Source organism: Diadema antillarum, unplaced genomic scaffold (assembly GCF_040938485.1).
Source record: "Diadema antillarum isolate AM-2024a unplaced genomic scaffold, OU_Dant_1.0 seq00000169_RagTag, whole genome shotgun sequence".
In the NCBI taxonomy this organism is placed as follows: domain Eukaryota; kingdom Metazoa; phylum Echinodermata; class Echinoidea; order Diadematoida; family Diadematidae; genus Diadema; species Diadema antillarum.
The window spans coordinates 459,859-479,488 of NW_027271238.1; the positions used below are offsets into that span (position 1 = coordinate 459,859).

The window sequence follows — 19,630 nt, forward strand, 5'->3', positions numbered from 1 at the left end:
CAGACTTTCAGATTACAGTTAGGGGAAAAGAAACTGGAATAATATACTTCGGAAATGGTGATGTTTAAAGTTAAAGCTTGACACGCATGTCTATGTTTTATAGTATATAAACGATAATTAAAAATACCCAACAAAGTTTTGCATTCGCCCTCACAAAAGCTCGCTTGAGAAGATCAAAGTATCCCCCTCCCCTGAAAGGCAGTTGGATTTTCCGCACCCCCCCCCCCCCCCCCTTCCGAAGCTTTTGGAGATCAGATATTGCGTCCTTGGTATAACATAAAGCAATCAATGAACGCTGAACATAGGAATCTTTATTCGTAGGGCAAAATACGAATTTTGGAGCTGCTGAGTACGTCCCTACTAATTTCTGCTTACGAGCACATAATTCTGTGAGGAATTCAAAGTTGTATTTGATGAAAATTTGTTTTGAATTACGAACCTTCGGAATAACGAACATCATCCCATTTTGACTGGAAGGGACTGGCATTTGTTTTTACCGTTTGGAATTGCAGATCGGTCTGTAAAGAAAGAGTAAAATATGGCCACCACGTACTAGTATTTTGCGGAATTCTATCCGGACTCTTTGTGGAGTTTTCCGACAGTTCATTATTCCACAGGGAAAGGTTCGATAAAGGGATGGTACAGTTTCGTTTGAGATGGGACTAGATGTTTTTTTCTTTTAGATGAGACATCTCTAATGAAATAATAGAGAACACATAATTCTATGAGGAATTCAAAGTTTATTGATGAAAATTGTTTTTTAAATGGCTGAGATATCAGGGAGGTGGAATAAAGCAATTCAATAAAAGTTAGACCCACTTTGACGATCGTTTTTTTTTACACTGTTTTTATATCAGCCATTTCAAAACAGATTTTCCTCAAATGAATGTTCAATTCCTCTTAGAATTGTATGTTCTTCAACATTTCATAAAGGTTGTTTGTGAGTATCTTGCTATGAAAAAAAATCACCCAATATTACATATTACCACTCCTTTAATCGAATTAAAATAAACTTATACAGCAGTGAGTAACCTGCGGCGAAGACGGGGGGGGGGGGTCATCGTTATGATGAGAAGGGGCTGATATGACAATGGGAACAAGCAGCCCATTATTTCAAAGAGGATGATCAGGATCAGCATGCCCGTAGCGGGGTGGAAGTAGGGTGCGTATACATTATACGCCACCCCAAAAAAATACATTGTAAATAAATAAATAAATAAATAAATAAATATAAAATAAAAGTCTGGAAGGTCCACTTTTTCAAAAAATACCGTAAGACATATTTATAAGCCTCATCTGTATGCACTATACTCCAATGTCCAATGTCTCGTTGGATGACCCCGACACTTGACCACTCGGTACCCCTCACCTTACCTTCGCACACAAGTGTGGAATAATGAAGTAACCTATATACAAGAAGCAGAAATTATTTTTTTCTTCATCATCACAGTTTCGTAAGAAGGGAGAGGAAGAGGAAAATATGAAAATGATAATGATAAAATCAATTCCACATATTCAGATTACGATTATATTCCAGTTCGTCTCTTGGTGTATATCGTGTATTCGTGTGTGAATTTATGCCTGCCGATTGTAGTTCGTTATTCCGAAGGTCCGTTATTCCGAAGGTTCGTTATTCCGAAGGTTCGATAATCCGAAAAAAGTGATAAGGTTTGTTATTCCGAAGGTTCATTAATCCGAAAATGAAATAAGGTTCGTTAATCAGAAAATAAAACAAAGCTCGTTATCCCGAAGGAATTTCATTTTCGGATAAACGGACATTCAGAACAACGAACCCTATTTCATTTCCGGATTAACGAACCTTCGGAATAACGAACCTTCGTAATACCGCCACAAATGTTCGGATTAACGAACCCTTTTTCATTTTCGGATTCTCTAGGTTTTATAGGGAATTTGTGTGTTTCGGATTAACGAACCTTCTGTCAGCTTTAAACGGGTATGTGCGTGATTCTGTATAGGTGCGTGTTTTCATTTAATTTTCATTTCTTGATATCTCCATTTTCCTAACTGTTTGTAATGGAGTATACGCTGATGAAAACATTATCAAGTCGCGACTCGACCACTCACCTATCATCATAGCCCATCTCCGCACACAAGTACTCTCTAAAAAAAATCGAGTGAAAATATTCACTCTAGTAAAGGAGTGAATACAAAAAAGAGTGAATTTAGTGTGAAATTGGAGTGAATTTTGAGTGAAAATGTTCATTTTCACTCAGTTTGGAGTGACCTCAGGGATCACTCGAAGAATTTGGAGTGATCCCTGCTGAGGTCACTCTAAAACGAGTGAAAATGAACATTTTCACTCAAAATTCATTCGAAATTCACTCTAAATTCACTTTTTTTTTGTAATCACTCCTTTAAGTGTGAATATTTTCACTCGATTTTTTTAGAGAGATTCAAAGAAGCAGATATTTTTTCTTTCATCACAATAATGTCAGGAGTAGATATAAAATTCATCAATTCCACAAATAGAGATTACGATTGTATTCCTGTTTGTGAATCGTGTGTTCTTGTGTTTGTAATTATGTGTTTACATGCGCCTCAACATAACACCAATTTTTCAACATATATGGTTACAATTCGTTATTCCGAAGGTTCTTTAGTCCGAAGATTCGTTGTTCCGAAGATTCGCTATTCCAAAGGTTCGTTCTTCCGAAGGTTCATTAATCCGAAAATGAAATAAGGTTCGTTATTCCGAAGGTTCGTTAATCCGAAAATGAAATAAAAGCTCGTTATTCCGAAGGTTCGTTACGGACCCTATTTCATTTTCGGATCAACGGACCTTCGGAAAAACGAACCCTATTTCATTTTTGGATTATCGAACCTTCGAAATAACGCCACAAATGTTCGGATTAACGAACCTTCGGAATAACGAACAGTACCCTTTTATATATAATATATATTATATAATATATATATATATATATAATATATATATATATCATATAATATATATTATGAACTAACGAACCATCAGAAAATCGAACCTTCATTTCGGATTGGCAAACCTTCGGAGAATTTAATAGGCCATTATCATTCATCATTTTCGGATTCACGAACCTTTGGAATAAAGCACTTTCAGAGCAACACGCTCTAAAACCATGCACTCTTTTTATTCGGGCATTGGGAGAAAGTTCAGAAAAGAATAATCTTTTAAGTATACTCTCTAAAAAAAATCGAGTGAAAATTTTCACTCTAAAAAGAGTGAATACAAAAAAGAGTGAATTTCGAGTGAAATTGTAGTGAATTTTGAGTGAAAATGCTCATTTTCACTCATTTTGGAGTGACGTCAGGGATCACTCCAAAATCTTCGAGTGATCCCTGACGTCACTCCAAAATGAGTGAAAATGAGCATTTTCACTCAAAATTCACTACAATTTCACTCGAAATTCACTCTTTTTTGTATTCACTCTTTTTAGAGTGAAAATTTTCACTCGATTTTTTTTAGAGAGTAAGAAATCTGTTTCACCAATTATTTCGACACTATCGATGATTTCTAGGCGTGGTGTTCATTTTCCGACCAAAAAAAAAAAAAAAAAAGAAAAAAAAAAGAAGAAGGAGGAGGTTCGTTATGCCGATGGTTCGTTATTGCAAATCCGATACACGCAGATTCCCACTGCCGACTATAGAAGTTTGTCAATCCGAAAATAATCAACAAGGTTCGTTTATCCGACTTGTGGCATTATTCCGAAGTTTCGTTTCTCTGGAAATGAAATAAGATTCGTTGATCAGAGAATGAATCACGTCGTACGAAACTTTTTCTGATAAACGAACTTGCAGTATACCGAATCAATTTTCGTTATCAAATGAACGAACCTTCGATCCTTTCTTCCTCTCATTTTTTTAGATATTTATTTCTTTTTTATTATCGAACCTTCTGGTTATTAGGGATAATCAAGAAAAGACAAAATCTTTAAGGCAAGATAAGTTAACTACATGGTTCAACATAATTTACTTTTTATCGAGGAGTATTCATATAGCAGTGAGTGATACCTTACAAGGAGGTATAGGAAAACGTGGAGATATAATCGTAACAAATAAGTACACATATCTTTTGGTTTAGAATGGTTGATTTCTTTCAGGCACGGTATGCATTATTCCGTTGAAAGGAAATTCTGCTGTTTCGTTATTTCGGGCGTATGTACGTCACGATACCGACACCCAAGAGTCATATTTACATAAAACTTAGTTTACAGTCCAGGAGTCATACACCTCACGAGTCACACAGCCCTGAGTTCGACATAGATGATGTCCACTGGCGGGGGAGGGAAAATACCGAATGTTCCATCCGAAGGGTTTGAAATGCTATTGAGGGAGGTTATAAGTCCCGAGACGAAGTCGAGGAACCTATAGCCTCCCGAAATAGTGTTTCAAACCCTGATGGTGGAGTGTTTGGTACATGTTCCCGGCAACAAAAGTCATCATCTTTTAGATTAGGCCTATATGGGTTAGTCAAATTATCACACTTTCGTACGCATTACGATTATCGGTCATGATCATCTGCTTTAATTTTCACATTGTACGGAATAGGCAAATTTATCCTATCGATTGCGTGAAAAATATGATCGTTCGTTCTTACGTGAAAATGTTTTCCCATGGGAGCTCGAGAGCATTACAAAAATGTTCTGCCCATGGGCGAACATAACCAATGTGCCTCCATCACGTGACTGTGTTTAGCCAATCAATAACCGGTATTTGAATAACCCAGTTAACTGGGCAAAAAAGGCCTATGAGACCGACACATTAAATCCCGTGTTGTATATCCATCGAACTTGTGGGCTGTTTTTATTTATGTCGAACTCGTGAGCCGTTTTTACCGAGTGTCGAACTCATGAACTTCATTTGCCTATAGCGTCGAACTCGTGGGCTCTATGACTCGTGACCTGTATGACTCATGGACCTGTTTTCAATGTCGAACTCGTGGGCTGTATGAGTCGTGGGTGTCGGTCTCGTAGGATGACCCCGTTATTTCGAATCTGAAACACGCAAAATCTCCAATGTTTGTTAAAGAAAATATAAGGATTCGTTAATACGAATATTAATGTGGCGTTATCCCCAGGGTTTGTAAATCTGAGAAAAAGTTTGTTAATCTTAGAACGAACTCTCATGGATAGGTCTGCGTGGTACGAAACTTATGGCCTATTAGTTTCGGGATTGCGGAATCTTCAGAATTACACATTGTGTTTCGCTTTCGAATCAACAAACCTTCAAAATTACTTAACTTTTCTTCTTCTTTTTTCATATTTGGTAAAGCGAACCTTCGGAAAACCGAAACTTTTTTTTCTCTCTTCCATTTTTTTTTTTCTTTATAAAAAACAAAACAAAAACAAAACAAAAAACTTCGGATTGTGAACTGTGAGAGACGAACAGTTACTGTTGTTTTTTCCCCGACCAGTGGTGATAATTCAGGTAAGATATAATTTAGTAGAAAAGAAAATAAGGCACACAAAAAAACAAGTTATTTGAATCCTGACATCAATTACTGTTTTTTCTTTTTACCGATAAATGAAAGATCATACAGATAAGAAATGAGAGGAAAAAGAAAAAATAGCCTGTGATAAGGAATCGTATTAAATGTTTGACATCCTTGGTCTTCGACTTGCTTTCCTTACCTGTCCATCCCGGGTCCCCCAGGCTCCAGACTGTTTATAACCTCCAGGAATGCACCAGTGCGCGCGGTTTCCTTTGTTGAATGCTCTCTATTCTACCGCCCCACCCTTCCCCAAGTCTGGCACCTTGCCATCGTGGGATACTTCATGTTTTCCTTCTTGGTCAAGTTGGTGTTTACAACTTTGTCTACGTGACTGCGTTCTGTTTTTTTTTTCTCCGAATTCGCTGCGTGCTCTACAGACACGTGGTGCACAAACAGTTACTGTATGGCTGTTTACGAGGGGGGACACCTATACTCACCTGCAAACAGCTTACGGCGAGCAGAAAACGGCAGTTTCCTCTGCTGGTGGCTACTTTTACTGCCAAAATATTGGGCTATGTCACTACGGAATACTATTCACACACAAATTGCAATGGAATATTGTTCAAGTACATTGTATAACTTCTCGTACTTCCGATCATTGCGATCTCTCGAGTGTTCGTGTTTCAACGAAAAGTAAGTGTTAGAAAGTTGTTGAAACTGCGTAGCAGCGCTAGACAGTCGTTAGTTTAGGGCTTCCGTATGCTCGATTTTTATGGGTTTATTGATATTGGAGCTCAGGGAAAATGTGGGGGAAAATGATGACTTCAAAATAATTTGCTTGCTCGGTTCGGTCAAGCATTTTTTTCCTTGTTCCAAAACGCTTGCCCAACTTTACTACTAGTATGAGAAAGTGTGTGAAAGATTGAAGTTTACTTCACATGTCATGATCGTACAAACACAAAGAAAAAAAAATTACTCGCAATTTTCCTGAAAGTAACATCGAACAAAAACTTTAAAAAGATAAAGTTAGATTAAAAATGTCATGATCGTGCTGGAGAGAGCCCAAAGATTTTGCTAGATTGTATATTTGTAGACAAATCACACGCAGTTTTGCTGAGCATGATTTCGAAAGAATTTGACAAAACTTTGTCATGATCGTGCTGTGACAGAGCTCAAAGAATTCGTAAAGTGCAAACAAGTCAAACGCAGTTTTGCTGATGTTGAGATCGAAAGAAAGTGTATAATGTTTATCATTATTATTAATACGATCGTGAGAACTCAAAAATTGAAACGCACCGTTACTAAACCCCGCGTGAAACACACGAGCCGCCCAGATACACTACAACATACATGTATTTCAGCGCCAGTGTACGAGTGTATCGTGCATGCATGTAACATTAGAAAGGTTGTGCCACAGAGATCCGATCGACGGGGAAAGGATGTGCGTGCACCACTTCAGTATCTGCCCGACCCGTATAGTTGCGTGCACACGAAGAATGAATCATGCCCGTCCTACCGCGGCAGGACGATCAGCGTCCTACCGCGTTCCTCCGCACGATTTTTTTCCTCTGCCGCTGCGCGAGGAAAAAAACGTTCAGCGCGTATTACGCGTTCGGCAAATCGTCCTACCGCAAATTTGCGGGATCCCGCGGTAGAACGCTAGTGAGAATAAATATCCCTTCCCTAAGAGAACATGTATAGTTGTATTGCTAATCTCTATTTGAGTACACACACAGCCGAAGAATCTCGACCAGAGTCGACCATTACCAATGAGTATACTCTTCCAAAATAGGAAGAAATGATAATTCAGTGGTAGTGCAATATGTAGGGTGCGTTGCTATGTCAGTGCATAAATTGATTATTGTTTGACATACTGAAGGCCCCCCCCCCCCCCCAAGTTAAGGCTGAAGTAGACATTTAACATTAAAAGCAGCACCCAAACCAAACAAGTCTGTAGCTCCCCCTCTCTCTTTCTCTCTTTGTATTGTATGACTTTATATGCTTCAATATATTTTTTTTTCTTGTATGGATGAAATATCCCTGTATGTAATTTTTATGAAGCTATCTTTCATTAATGCATTGTTTATATCCCATCTTAACTTTCGTCTGTGGTACTCTCTAACCATATTACAGTATACCAAATCTTGCACTTAGACTAAAAATAATGGAATTGCTTGGCAATTCTATTTGTGTCAACTTAATATTGCCTCTTTAGTCAAATATATGTATGTTGTTGTTTATCAGAAATGTACTACATTGGTTGTTGCCACTGATTGAATAATTGCCCTTCGTTGATACAAATACACACTGATTATTCAATATTTATGTAGTTGTAGCCATGACAATAATCATGGGCATTTATACTTGTTTAGGTATGAACCCACAACCTGATTGCTAGACAGGTGTCTTATCCACTAGACCACTGAGCTTCTGCCCAATAGCCAGTGATGGTACTGTGTTTGTTGGTTAGTTTTGTTCAGGTTGTTTCTGGCAAGAATCACCAGCATGTACAAGCGTGATAATATTGTGTCTACGACACTGCACTATTAGTATTTGTTATCTTCAATATGGCAACTCCTTGTTGACATTCATCAGTGTCAGATTGTACCAGCAAAAAAAAAAGAAAGAATTGACAGCATCAGCATAGTGTTATCTGTATGTCATATAATACAAGAATTCCTTTTCAATAACATGCTGTAAATTTACCTTATATATTTCTTCACTTGTGCCCTGTTTTGGAACAACGTTAGGATGGAGTTGCGACGCTGTTTAATCAAGAAATGTTTACATGGACATAGATGAATGCTTGCAAATGGAACTGCGGAATCTAAAATGTGATCTGCTTTTCTCTTGTGTTTCAGGAATGTGGTATTGCCTATGAGCCCATGCATCTTCTGCGCTGTCACTCAGTTGACAATGACCCAACAGACTCCAAGACCAACGTATGGAAGTGTGCCTTTGAGCCCAACCCAGATGTTGCTGGTGAGATGTGATTAAGAGTGTATTCCAGGATATCATAGTTCAGTTTCTGTTGCACAATGATATGGCATGTGTAACCCTTCATGTGTGAGTAACATGCTTGCAAGTGATTTATGACAAGACATTATCACTGTCATCGCTAAATTCTTCATTTCCTTGTACAAGTGAATTATCAGTTTCTTCTTACAGCTGCCAATAAATATTCTGTTCCGGTATCGATAGTCAAAGAGTTCTTAAAACTGAAGGTTGACAAGAAAATACTTGTTGAACTCAAGGTCAGACTTGTTTCAGATGTCAAGTTTGTTTGTTTTGAATAATGACACAGGTTTCATGTATGTTTTGAGTTTTTAGAGAATGTGAGTTTGATGTTAAATCCTCATTGTGTGAGAAAGGCTCAGTTTCCATGATTGGGGACATTTGTCCGTCAGCAATATATCATTCATGGTTTTATGAACTGTCCATGTGATTTATTCCAACCTTTGGTTAAATGCCGATGTGATAACTCATATTATCAGACTGTTGAATTTGTCAAAATTTTGCAAAGAGGAGAACTGGCAGCAACTGGTAAAATTTTGATGATATGACTCTAGTTACAACAAATGGTTTACTATCTTCTATTAGCTGCTGTCAAAACTTGATTTGTTGCTTTGGCCATATCAGTTATGGATGGATCAGGACCAAAGTGTGCTTTCACTCTTGTGTTCTATTGATGGCAACTTAATTTGATGCCTGTTGCAGGAGCTAGCAAGTGGACTGTGGCAACATGTGGCAGCAACCAAGTGTGTGTCATCGACTGCAACTCTGGAAAGGTCCTCAAGAAATACCAGCACACCAAAGAGAAGGATGTGAGCCTACCAACCCTTCTTCACTTTCTAGTTTCACTTTCTGTTCTTGCCAAGTTTTCAAGAGGCTCTGATTTAAAGTCAATATTTCCGTCTTCATGAAGCACAGAGAAGTGTTGTATGTATCATGCCAAAAAAAGAAAGGGTAAAAAGTGGATGATGTCGTATCGATTTCATCTATCCCTTCACACATAAAAACAGAGACATGTAAACAAACCAAAACCGCAAGATTCAAGGTTGTTCTGAACTGTCTTTCATAAATAATGCAGATATGTTTTCCAATGATTCCGTGAGAAGTGCACACAAGTTCCTTAGACTTTTTTTATACCATGGTATTCAAGAATATGAAGAAAATGTCCATTGCAGATTATAGCTATGCTTATATTGCTCAAGTAAAGGCAGGGTCTTCCTGGTATTCACCCCCCCCCCCCCAAAAAAAAAAAACAACAACAACAACAACAACAACAACAACAAACAAAACAAAAACAAAAACAAAAACAAAAACAAAAACAAAACAAAACAAAACAAAGAAAGGAGCTAAAAATAAACTAGTCAAGTCTGTGATGGTTTTAAAGGTTTGAAGCATTCCCCATTAATTTTTATGCATGTGTTTCTGAAGAACTATTACTTCAGTGCCCAATGTAAGTGCTGAGGGCAGTGTCTTTCTTTTCAAATTCAATGAACAAGGTTCATAGTGACAAGGGAATTCATTCCATTTCATTAGACATGTTATATGATTTAGGGTATTAAAAAAAAAGAATTGTCCACTTGACAGAATAAGTGGCTGTCCTACACTTAATTCTGGCCACTGCCCATTCATTTAATTTGCCTAGTAGTGAGTTTCACTTGTGTAGGGCAAGCACTCAAGAGAGTTTGCAGCACTCTTATGTGCTGTGTTCTATGGCAAATGCTATTTTGTGGTGATGATGCCTGCCTACTACACTGGGCTTGAAATACTTTTCATTTCAAGAAGCTTATCAATCATCCAGCTATATTTGGGGTCTTCAAATGTTTTTTCAGTAGTGCCACAATCAGTTCATTTAGTCAGCACATGCAGTATGCTACTGTCCTTACCATCGGTCAACGTCAATGTAATGTGCCACATTTTTTCCCTCTTTTTGGCAGGAGTTCTACTGCATTGCATGGACCAAGCTGATGGTGATCATGGAAGACAAGCGTAAGCCGACCACCGTCCTGGCCGCTGCTGGCATCAAAGGCTCCATCAAGCTTCTCCACACCACCCAGCTGCTCTGCTACGCCGAGATCAAGTGCGAACGACGTGCTCGCCCCATCAACTGCCTGCTCTTTCATCCCAACAGACCCAACTGGTTGTTCTGTGAGTGATTGATATGAATATAGGCCTTGCTATCATGTTCGTTCATTGCATACCAGTCAGAAGACCACAAATACAACTGTGGTAAATTTGACAAAGCTTGCCTGTACAGTACTTTGATACATTCTTGCAGAATTATCATTGATTTTCAGCCTGGAAAAGAAATGAAAATACGCCGCCAAAACGTGACACATATTAGACTGATTATTCATTCTTATGTATGGTATAGTGATGCTTAAGCTAAAGCAGATCCTGGTAAAGAGGTTGTTTGCATTGTATGGCTCCCATTCTGATCTACGTGCAAAAACCTTGATCGCTTTTCTTTATTTCTCACTTATTTTCTTTGTTTCAGGTGGTTCAGAAGACATCATGGTGTTTGACATTGGCATACCATACGGACCAGACCTCAAGTGCAGACACAAGTGAGTCACACCCTGAAATCCATCTTCTTCTCTTTCTCCGGCCTGTAATACTTTCAAAAATGAAATGCTGCATCGCATACAAACCACTCTTAACCAACAGGGACGAGTATCCTCTACCATTTTCTGGATTTTGTTTTCCTGATGGAGCATAATGGGTTGACTTAAAAATTATCAAGATTTATCATATATCTGTGTTTCTTTTGAATCTTTATCAGATGACATCAAATTCTGGTGTTGTAGATATTTATGTCCCATATGATCTGGGATTTAGTAGAAAATCCACAAATTTGAAAACAAAATGCAATTGTTGGAAGACTATGATCACTAAAAATACTGACATCAATAGTAGGCGATATATCGAGAGTGATAATAATTAAAAAAAGAAATAGGTTCTCTTTTTGGATTGTAATCCTGGAATGATTAAAAAAAAATCAATATGGAGAAATCTTGTGCTGTATTTGACTAAGGAATTGAGGCAAGATTGTTTTTTTTTTTCCCCTATGCCATCTGCAATTGAAAGAAAATTTTCCCTTTTCAATATCCTTGTATACAGTAAAACATGATATATTCGTGGCATGAATTTTTCATGAATTGGAGCCAATGGCTTTTTTTGCGGCATGAAATTTTTGCAAAATGCCACTGGCATTCAATGCATATAGTGTAGACAAGAATTTTCGTGTGCATTTTAATTTTGCAAATCTTGGCGCTCGCGAAATTCACGAAATTCGCGAAATTAAAATGCACGCGAACATTCCTCGTTTTACAGTAAATCCTGTGAGTACATACATGTAGATATACAGAACTTGTAAATTGTGATTTTTTTTCCCAATCCCAGGAAGCTGTTCGTCCTGGAAGCCCCTGGCAGGGTCCTGGGCCTGGTCATCTGCCCCAAATCCAACTTCCTCATGGCTGGCTGTGACAACGGCTGCTACGGGTGGGGCCTGGACACGCCCAAGGGGGAGAAGAGAGCAAAGTAAGATGGTGGTGTGTGAGCGTAGAGCTTTCAAGCTTCCCTGCTGCCCTTGGAAGCTCCCTAGAATGAATTGATTATCGCCCTTCGCTTTGTGACAAGAACAGAAAAGCCTTCCTGATTTGAGAACCCACTGAGATGCTCGTGACATCTCCCAGATCGATCCATCATACCTTGCCCATTTTGAATTGTAAATGTTGGCAACCCTTATTTGTTGACACAGACTGAAGCTGTGAAGTATGAATGAGATGCAGATATTACAAGTATTGTCAGTGACACTAGTACTTGCATGTATACTCAAAGGTGGCTTAGAAATTATCTCTCGTGTTAAATGCAAAAATACACAAGTAATAAATGTGTAAACAATTTGACCAGATTCAGACAAAATGTCAAGACAGTAGAGATCATGAGAATATTTGTGAGTCAAGAGAGTAACATTTGTGGTGTGACTTGCATGACAGTGGCATTTGCTTTGTGAGTGAAATGTCATAAATTTCACATTCTTATGACAGATATACTTTCTGTATGATACTGCTCAGATTGTGTCATGGGTACTGTGTCACTGTGTAGCCTGCATGAAAGGAAAGTACATTCCCTCATGCAAATCTAGAAAAACAAAACAAAACAGCCACTCAACGTCCAATACTCTATGCACACATTTTTGTTCTTTGAAATCTTCTCTGTAGGGAGCCAAATGTGGAGTTCTTACTGCCGAGCAAGGCAAGGTTGCTAGGCGACGAGGAGGAAGAGATGGATGATGATGGTGAGAAGGAGGGTGACATGATTGATGGACTTGCCCTCCTCAAGGACGACCTCATTGGTGAGTACCCCCATGAGGAGGACCCCCATCTTTCTTTGACCTGATGTCATGTTTTTAAGTGACATGTAGGCTTGAATGTGGCAGTTTGATGTGTGTGCATAAGGCAACGCTGCACACTGGCATTGGTCCGACGGTCCCCGAGTAGTAAAAATCACTGTCGGACCAGTAACTTTTTCAGGAATGGACCAGTAAAGGGAATGGAAAAACTAGGTACCTACAGGTCAGACAGGCAGGTCAGACCAGTAGAAAAAAAAATCAAATAGTGTGCAGCCCTGCATAAGGTGACGTGACGAAGGGTCTAATATGCCGTGTGTGGCTCAGTGTGTGTTTCTGACAATATTCTGAAGTCTTTCAGAGCTGCCAAGTTTCCTAAGTCTACAGGATTCTTTATGTCCTGCCAATAGAATACCAGTGCTAAGGCCTCCCTGATTGGGGCATTATTTTTGCCTTGCCCTATGGTTGTCATGCATGCAATACACATGCATGTTTCTTCAATATTAAAAGCATACACACCAAAACCAATATTTGATAGTATCTGTCTTGGATACTTGTGTTGTAACTTCTGTATGGCATTTTAACCTTTTCTGTACCAGGGACTTTGAATAATGTGTACAAGGCTATGGGGTTTTCTTTGCCAAGTAGCACTCTAAACAGGCAAAGGATTAATGTTTATATGAGGCCATGTGACGTCTGTCTCTGAAGCTTAAAAGTCCTCCCCTTCATCCCCTTTTGTGCAGCGAGCAAGGTGGCGTGCGATGGGTCCATCCACGTGTGGAGCTTGTCCCAGTCCCGCAAGCAGCAGGGTGAGGGGAGCAGGGAGGTGACCATCAACCCCCTCTACACCCTGGAATGGTGTGACTCGGACAGTGTGTACCTGGACATTGGGACGTGGCCAGGTCAGTTTAATGGAGCATGGCTTCATGTATAGCGAAGATGAGGCCAACGTGCTAGATGAGGAAAGAGCTAGAACATAACTCCATCAGTGGTAATTTGCAAGCACGTAATAATCATATAATGTTTATATTATATTGATAATGATTTGAAGCATATGATGATTCTGACTATTTCTCATTTGTATTAATTGGAAGATAACACTTGCTGACATTTTCCAACTTCTCCCCACCCCCCTTTTTTATTGGGGGGGGGGGCAGAATTTTGTAGTGTTCCCCCTCCCTCCATAAGGAAAAAAATATACTGCTGGTTTCATGAAAAATGAAAAAAGAAGGAAAAAATAAAATAGGCCATTTTCAGCCCTCATAATACTGCTACACTTTTTCCAAGGTTGGCATTCCTGCACTTAGCTTAGAAGCAAAAGGCTGTACGAGCATTTTGAGACATAAATATTTGAATTGACCAGTCCTTCACTGTCCACAATGATCCCAATAAAGTATACAAATGATGCACAGGATAGAGTGCGTTAGTGTAGGCGTATAGTGCACTCGAGGGTATTTACAATTGTGAAACATGCACGAGGCGAAGCCGAGTGCAATGTTGCACTACATTGTAAATACCCGAGAGTGAGCTATACGCCTCCACTAACGCCACGAAATAATCCTGTGCATCATTTGTTTTATAAAATGGGTCAAAAATTCGAAAACTAACAGCATTTTTCAGCGTTTTTCACGTACCTTTGTGGGCCAAGACGTCCGAAGATGTTCGTCCCAAACATTTACGTACGTCGCACTCGGAAATCCCGCACATACAGTATAAGTATGATGGGGGGTTGGGTTTCCGGACACTTAAGTTCCCGCATGAAAACTTACTTATTTTACATAGAATATGCACCCTTTACCTTAAAGACTTGATATAGACTCCTCATATAGGCCTACTAGACAACATACTCTGAAAACGGCGTGAGAATTAACCTGCTAAATCGTTAGATTTGCCCTTCAAAGTGACTCCATGTATGCGTCCGGTCCCACAACGCTTGGTCTACTGTACACTGTACGTATGATACGTACACCACAGCATGTTATGCACAAGGGAAGAAAGGCCGGACTAGAAGTTGTTTACAGGATTGACAGCGCGTATGCATGCAATTCAAAGGAGCCGCTGCGCGCACAGACGATCGGCAATAGGATTTAACACGCAGTGCAATGGGACTGAGTAACGAAAGCAAAGGTGACTCATTTCAGCGCTTCCTATTGGCTACATTCTTGAACCCATTTTATAATTGATGATAAAAATTCAGTGAGTATGACACTAATTCTTAAGTCTTTCGTTCTCTTTGTGTGTTTGATGACAGGTTGTGGGGTCCTGGTCAGTGGTGATGACCAAGGAGAGGTCTGGGTGTATGACGTGTCCAAGAAGACAAGTTCCAAGAACAAGAAAACTGTCAAACCCAGTCAGGTGAGGAGTGCTGCTCTTGCCTTCCTATGAACCCATAATGTAGCCATCAACTATTATGCTGAAATGATATATTTATTAGTTGTTGTTTTTTTCTTTCATCGGAATGGGGGAAAGTATGTTTTGAACATATATATTGTCGTTTTTGTGGAATTTGATTTTTATATGGCTTAATGATGTGCATTTACTCATTTGAAACCAACAATATGATTTTGCTGTCTAAGCTTGTATTTGCTGCTCAACTTGATCCCTGTTAAAGAAAAAAAAAATTGGTTAATTTTGTTTTGTTATGTAGATCTTTTCGTAGAAAGCATCTGTTGACTTTGCAGTGTTGTAATAGTAGATCTGCCGGAGTAATGATACCAGAAAATGAATTTCTTCCCTTCTTCCCATTGCCTTGCAGCTCCTTCCGTGGCCAGAGAACAACGAGCAGGAACTGGTGGACGAGAAGGTGGAGCCGAAGGAGGAGCCAAAGGAGGAGGTGGAGTTGGACAAGAAGGCAGAGCCAAGTGAAGAGGCGGAGCCAAACGAGAAGGCGGAGCCAAGCGTACAGGTGGTGCCAAACGAGAAGGCGGAGCCAAGCGTACAGGTGGTGCCAAGCGAGAAGGCAACGGATGACCAGCAGGAGCAGCCAAGCCAAGCTCCTTCTCAAGAGGCAGACACAAGAGAGGGCGCTGCAGCCATATCACTAGAGAAAGAGCAGCCAGAGGAGATTAAGGACTCGCAAGTTGACGCAGAACAATCAGAAAAAGCGGTTGCGCAGGTCTTAGAAGACGTGGTGGCAAAAGTTGTGGGTGAGGAATCCCAGGAAGAGGCAAAGGACAAAAGTGATGAGACTCCAACGGAGCAAGTAAATGGAGAAAAAGTTGAGGAGATGGTTGAAAAGGAGGAAGACACAAAAGCAGCTGAAGAAAAGGAAGGTGAGGAAGGAAAAGCGGAAGGCCAAAATGCCGAAGGAACGAGTGAGGAAAAGGTGGAGGAGGTAATAACGGAAAAGGAAAAGAGTGAGGAGAGTAAAGTTGAAAAGGTTGAGGAGGAGAAAGCAGAAAAGGCAGATGCTGTTGTGGAGGAGACGCCCAAGAAGAGGGGGCGTGGACGGCCGCGGAAGAACCCAGTTGATCCGAAAGCCCTGCCGCCGCCGCCAAAGCCGGAGCCATCACCATCGCCGGCCCCGGTGACGTCATCAGCTGCCCAGCGGGCCAAGTCCAGGCGGGAGCAGAAGATTCAGGAAGCCAACAAGGCCAAGGCAGAGGAGGACAACAAGCTCGCCAAGCAGAAGGCAAAAAAGACGGCGGATAAGGCCGGGAAAGCCGCCGAGAAGGCAGCTGTGAAGGCAGAGAAGGCTGCACAGATCAAAGAGAAGAAGGCGCAGATGAAGGAGAAGAAGGCACAGATGCAGGCAGCTGCGGCTAAGGCTAAAAAAGAGGAGCGGGCCCGAGAGAAAGAAGAACGGGCGGAGAAGGCCCGCGAGAGGGCCAAGGAAAAAGCAGAGATTGCCGAATTGAGGCAGTCCCTAAAGAAACCCAAAAAGGGGGGTGACGATGTTATGGACATTGCTAACACAGAGGACAGGATCATTGTCAATGATGTTGCCATCAGCTCGGACTGTAAATTCATCGTCTCTGTCACGAATAAGAACCTCATCTGCATCTGGCAGAGAGTATAACTGAATCTTTCATCAGCTCAGACCTCATAGTGATGTGATCGTTCTCTTCTTTTTACCCCCTTGCGGTTCGGAAAGCTGTCCTGGCATTCTCGTTTCTAGTCACAGACCTCTTCATGCAATACAAACTGTGAAGGAGTTACATTTGAAGACCCGCTAGCTGTTTTCAATGCCTGGTAAAGTGTACGAAGCAGTGATCGAATCTTGAGTTCTGTGTAGTGAAATAACGGGACTGCCATTTTAAATGTTGCTTTTGATATCGACCCCCAAATTTGCACTGGCAATCAAGAATAAAGCATGTAGGCACGTCCACTTCAGAGGCGTGTCCTTGACGCTTGCTATTGCTGTCTATTTATGTAGTTATCAAAACCTTATCCTGTATCTTCAGAAAGAAGCGCAAAGACAACACTCAAAGCTCCATTCTACATTCTAGACCTGTAGCCTTTTTGTATACATGTGCACACAACCACTTCGATAACTTTATATTGTTCATAGCAGTATTGTCTTTGCAAATCTGGTAGGAATCTATTTCAGTAAAGAGATCCTATATAAGCGGTACTACATGTCTATCAAAAGACTTATTTTAAACTCTCAAAACCTGGGGGGGGGGGGGTTTAGTGGGCTCTGCAATAATGTGATTTCATGGTGTAATGGTGGGATTGCTAATGTTTGAAGACAGAGCCAGAGAAAACAGATAAAATCGTGCTCTTCATACTCGGCAGCTAGTCATATTTCAAGGCTACCTCACTTTTAGGCCAAATACCACGGGCAGAAAATCTTGTGGTACCTCATGCGTTTTTTTTTACAGTGTAGTCTGATGGAAAACAATCATCGGGGTCACCAAAATATCATAGGTCCTCGGATAGGTAGATACGCCAGACTTAGTGATGCCAGTGTAGGGTACTGCCAAGGTTGTGAAAGTGGGACAGACATTATATGAAATGGATCACGAGGAGCAGTGGAACTTTGTCACATTTTGCTGGTAAATCATCATGTGCCGATTGGAAGACTCATATTAGTATTTTTTGGATATTTTTTCAAAGTCGAATCATGTCCTACAGATTAGGTAGTGTCTGAGAAATCATGGAAGGTGATAATTTAGAATCTGTTATCTTTTTATACATTTTAAATTTGGAGTAATATCAATTCAATGTCAGAGATTTTGCAATTACAGTTATAAACTTGTTTCTTTTACATTGGTTTCAAGAAATTCTTCAATTTATTTAATCTATTATCCGATGAAAAATCTCTTGTCCAATCTTGCTCTGGAAATCTCACTGAATTTTTAAAGTTTTATAGATGTTTTATCCTTGAAGATACAGATTTTTGTGGCTCAGTGACTCGGTGCTCATTGCCCTGTAGCTGAACTGACAAATGTATGAATGATCAGCTCGGAGAAATTTGGTTTCTTAAAAAATGCAAAAATCAGCCCTGTGTGTTGCACAGAGTTATTTGAGTGCAGGTTGCACGAGGACTTGGCGATGGATCCATGAAGAAAGTTGAAAGGAAAAACAGTGAGTGAGTTCCGACGCCAAATTTTTACTCTATTTTTGCCTGGCGTTGTGGTTGTGTACTGTATGTTTTACCAAGACATTCCATATTGTGTGTACAGACACTTGTAAACAGTGAACGTGCTTTGTCACATACATAGTGAATCGAAGAGGAAATGAGGCACTGGACCTAAAGATGAAGGCCTGTGCTATAGCAACATTTACTTTGAGCCCCAGTGGCTTTCCTCCACACATTGTTGTATTTCTTGCTCTGTGACGTCTCGTCATCACAGGATCGCTAACGTGTTTTGTAAAGTTTTACGGGAGTGTGCGTTTTACTCATGGAAATATTGATTTTGTATTTTAGCTCATCTTGTACATGCCCGTGGTATCTACTTCAGGAAATTATTTAGTGAGACACTCATCTTTTCTTTTTTTTTTCTCTTCATTGTGGAGATTAATACACAGGATTGGTTGTTGATTTCTTTTGCTTTTTCAGAAAGAGGTGATCACATGAAGTTGAAATGTCGGGCTAAAATCTCACAATTGTTTACTTCGTGAGAAGAAGTTTGTCAACAAACAGTATTTTAGTATTGAGCCTAAGATTAGATACACATATGAATCTTATTTCTTCACAGCAACAGGACACGTTTGGCATATCAGCCCCTAAGAAATAAGTTTGAATACCCAGGGTTTTTACTCCCATTCATACAAGTCTGAGCTTAACATTTCCCCCAAACATAATTTGTATATTGCAGATCTTTTATCATGCCACTTCTACACTCTTTGTACACAGACTGGTTCAAGGCCAGTTTTAAAAAGACTCGGGAACTTGTGAAGTGGAAAATACCAAGAGGAAAAGAAAGATTATCTTGTCTTTTTTAAAACTATTGCATTGACTGCTGTTAAAGGGAATAAAAAAAGTGGAAGAGATAGAAGTTAAGTCATTCCTATAGAAGTGATACTGATGTATATTTTCTTAGAAGGGTTGGAGATATTGGTCAGCTTGTATCAAGGAAGGGTATGGTCCAGAAATGTCTGTTTAAGTTTTCAACAAAATCAAAGGAAGTACATGTAGCAGCAAAATGAGCTGACCATCCGATCTGCTAGGGTTTTCTCCAACCTCTACATCTGCTGTACATAAGATGACGGTAGTGGTTCATCGCCGCCGATTGTAAGATTTTTTTGCCTGGTGTAATTAAAACAGAAAACCCCTGAAAATATCTGGGACTTTTTTTGTAAATATTCTTCTTTCCTGGTGTATTATTATTGATTATTGGTTGGTTCAATGTAGTGTGCTGTAAACCTTACATACATGTAAGTCAACCTACATG

General features: G+C 39.9%; 1 protein-coding gene across 1 annotated transcript in view; it reads left to right on the plus strand.

Annotated features, from left to right (window-relative positions):
- Window positions 1-17,311, plus strand: part of LOC139728209 (leucine-rich repeat and WD repeat-containing protein 1-like) — a 30,242-nt gene extending 12,931 nt beyond the window's left edge. Inside the window, exons 8-17 of the mRNA XM_071639169.1 lie at window positions 8,293-8,413; window positions 9,149-9,255; window positions 10,378-10,588; window positions 10,938-11,007; window positions 11,843-11,980; window positions 12,664-12,797; window positions 13,535-13,693; window positions 15,043-15,146; window positions 15,547-15,624; window positions 15,751-17,311. Coding sequence (XP_071495270.1) covers window positions 8,293-8,413; window positions 9,149-9,255; window positions 10,378-10,588; window positions 10,938-11,007; window positions 11,843-11,980; window positions 12,664-12,797; window positions 13,535-13,693; window positions 15,043-15,146; window positions 15,547-15,624; window positions 15,751-16,809 — 2,181 coding nt within the window. The 3' untranslated portion in view covers window positions 16,810-17,311. The remainder of the gene's footprint in view (window positions 1-8,292; window positions 8,414-9,148; window positions 9,256-10,377; window positions 10,589-10,937; window positions 11,008-11,842; window positions 11,981-12,663; window positions 12,798-13,534; window positions 13,694-15,042; window positions 15,147-15,546; window positions 15,625-15,750) is intronic.
- Window positions 17,312-19,630: the final 2,319 nt, after the last annotated feature.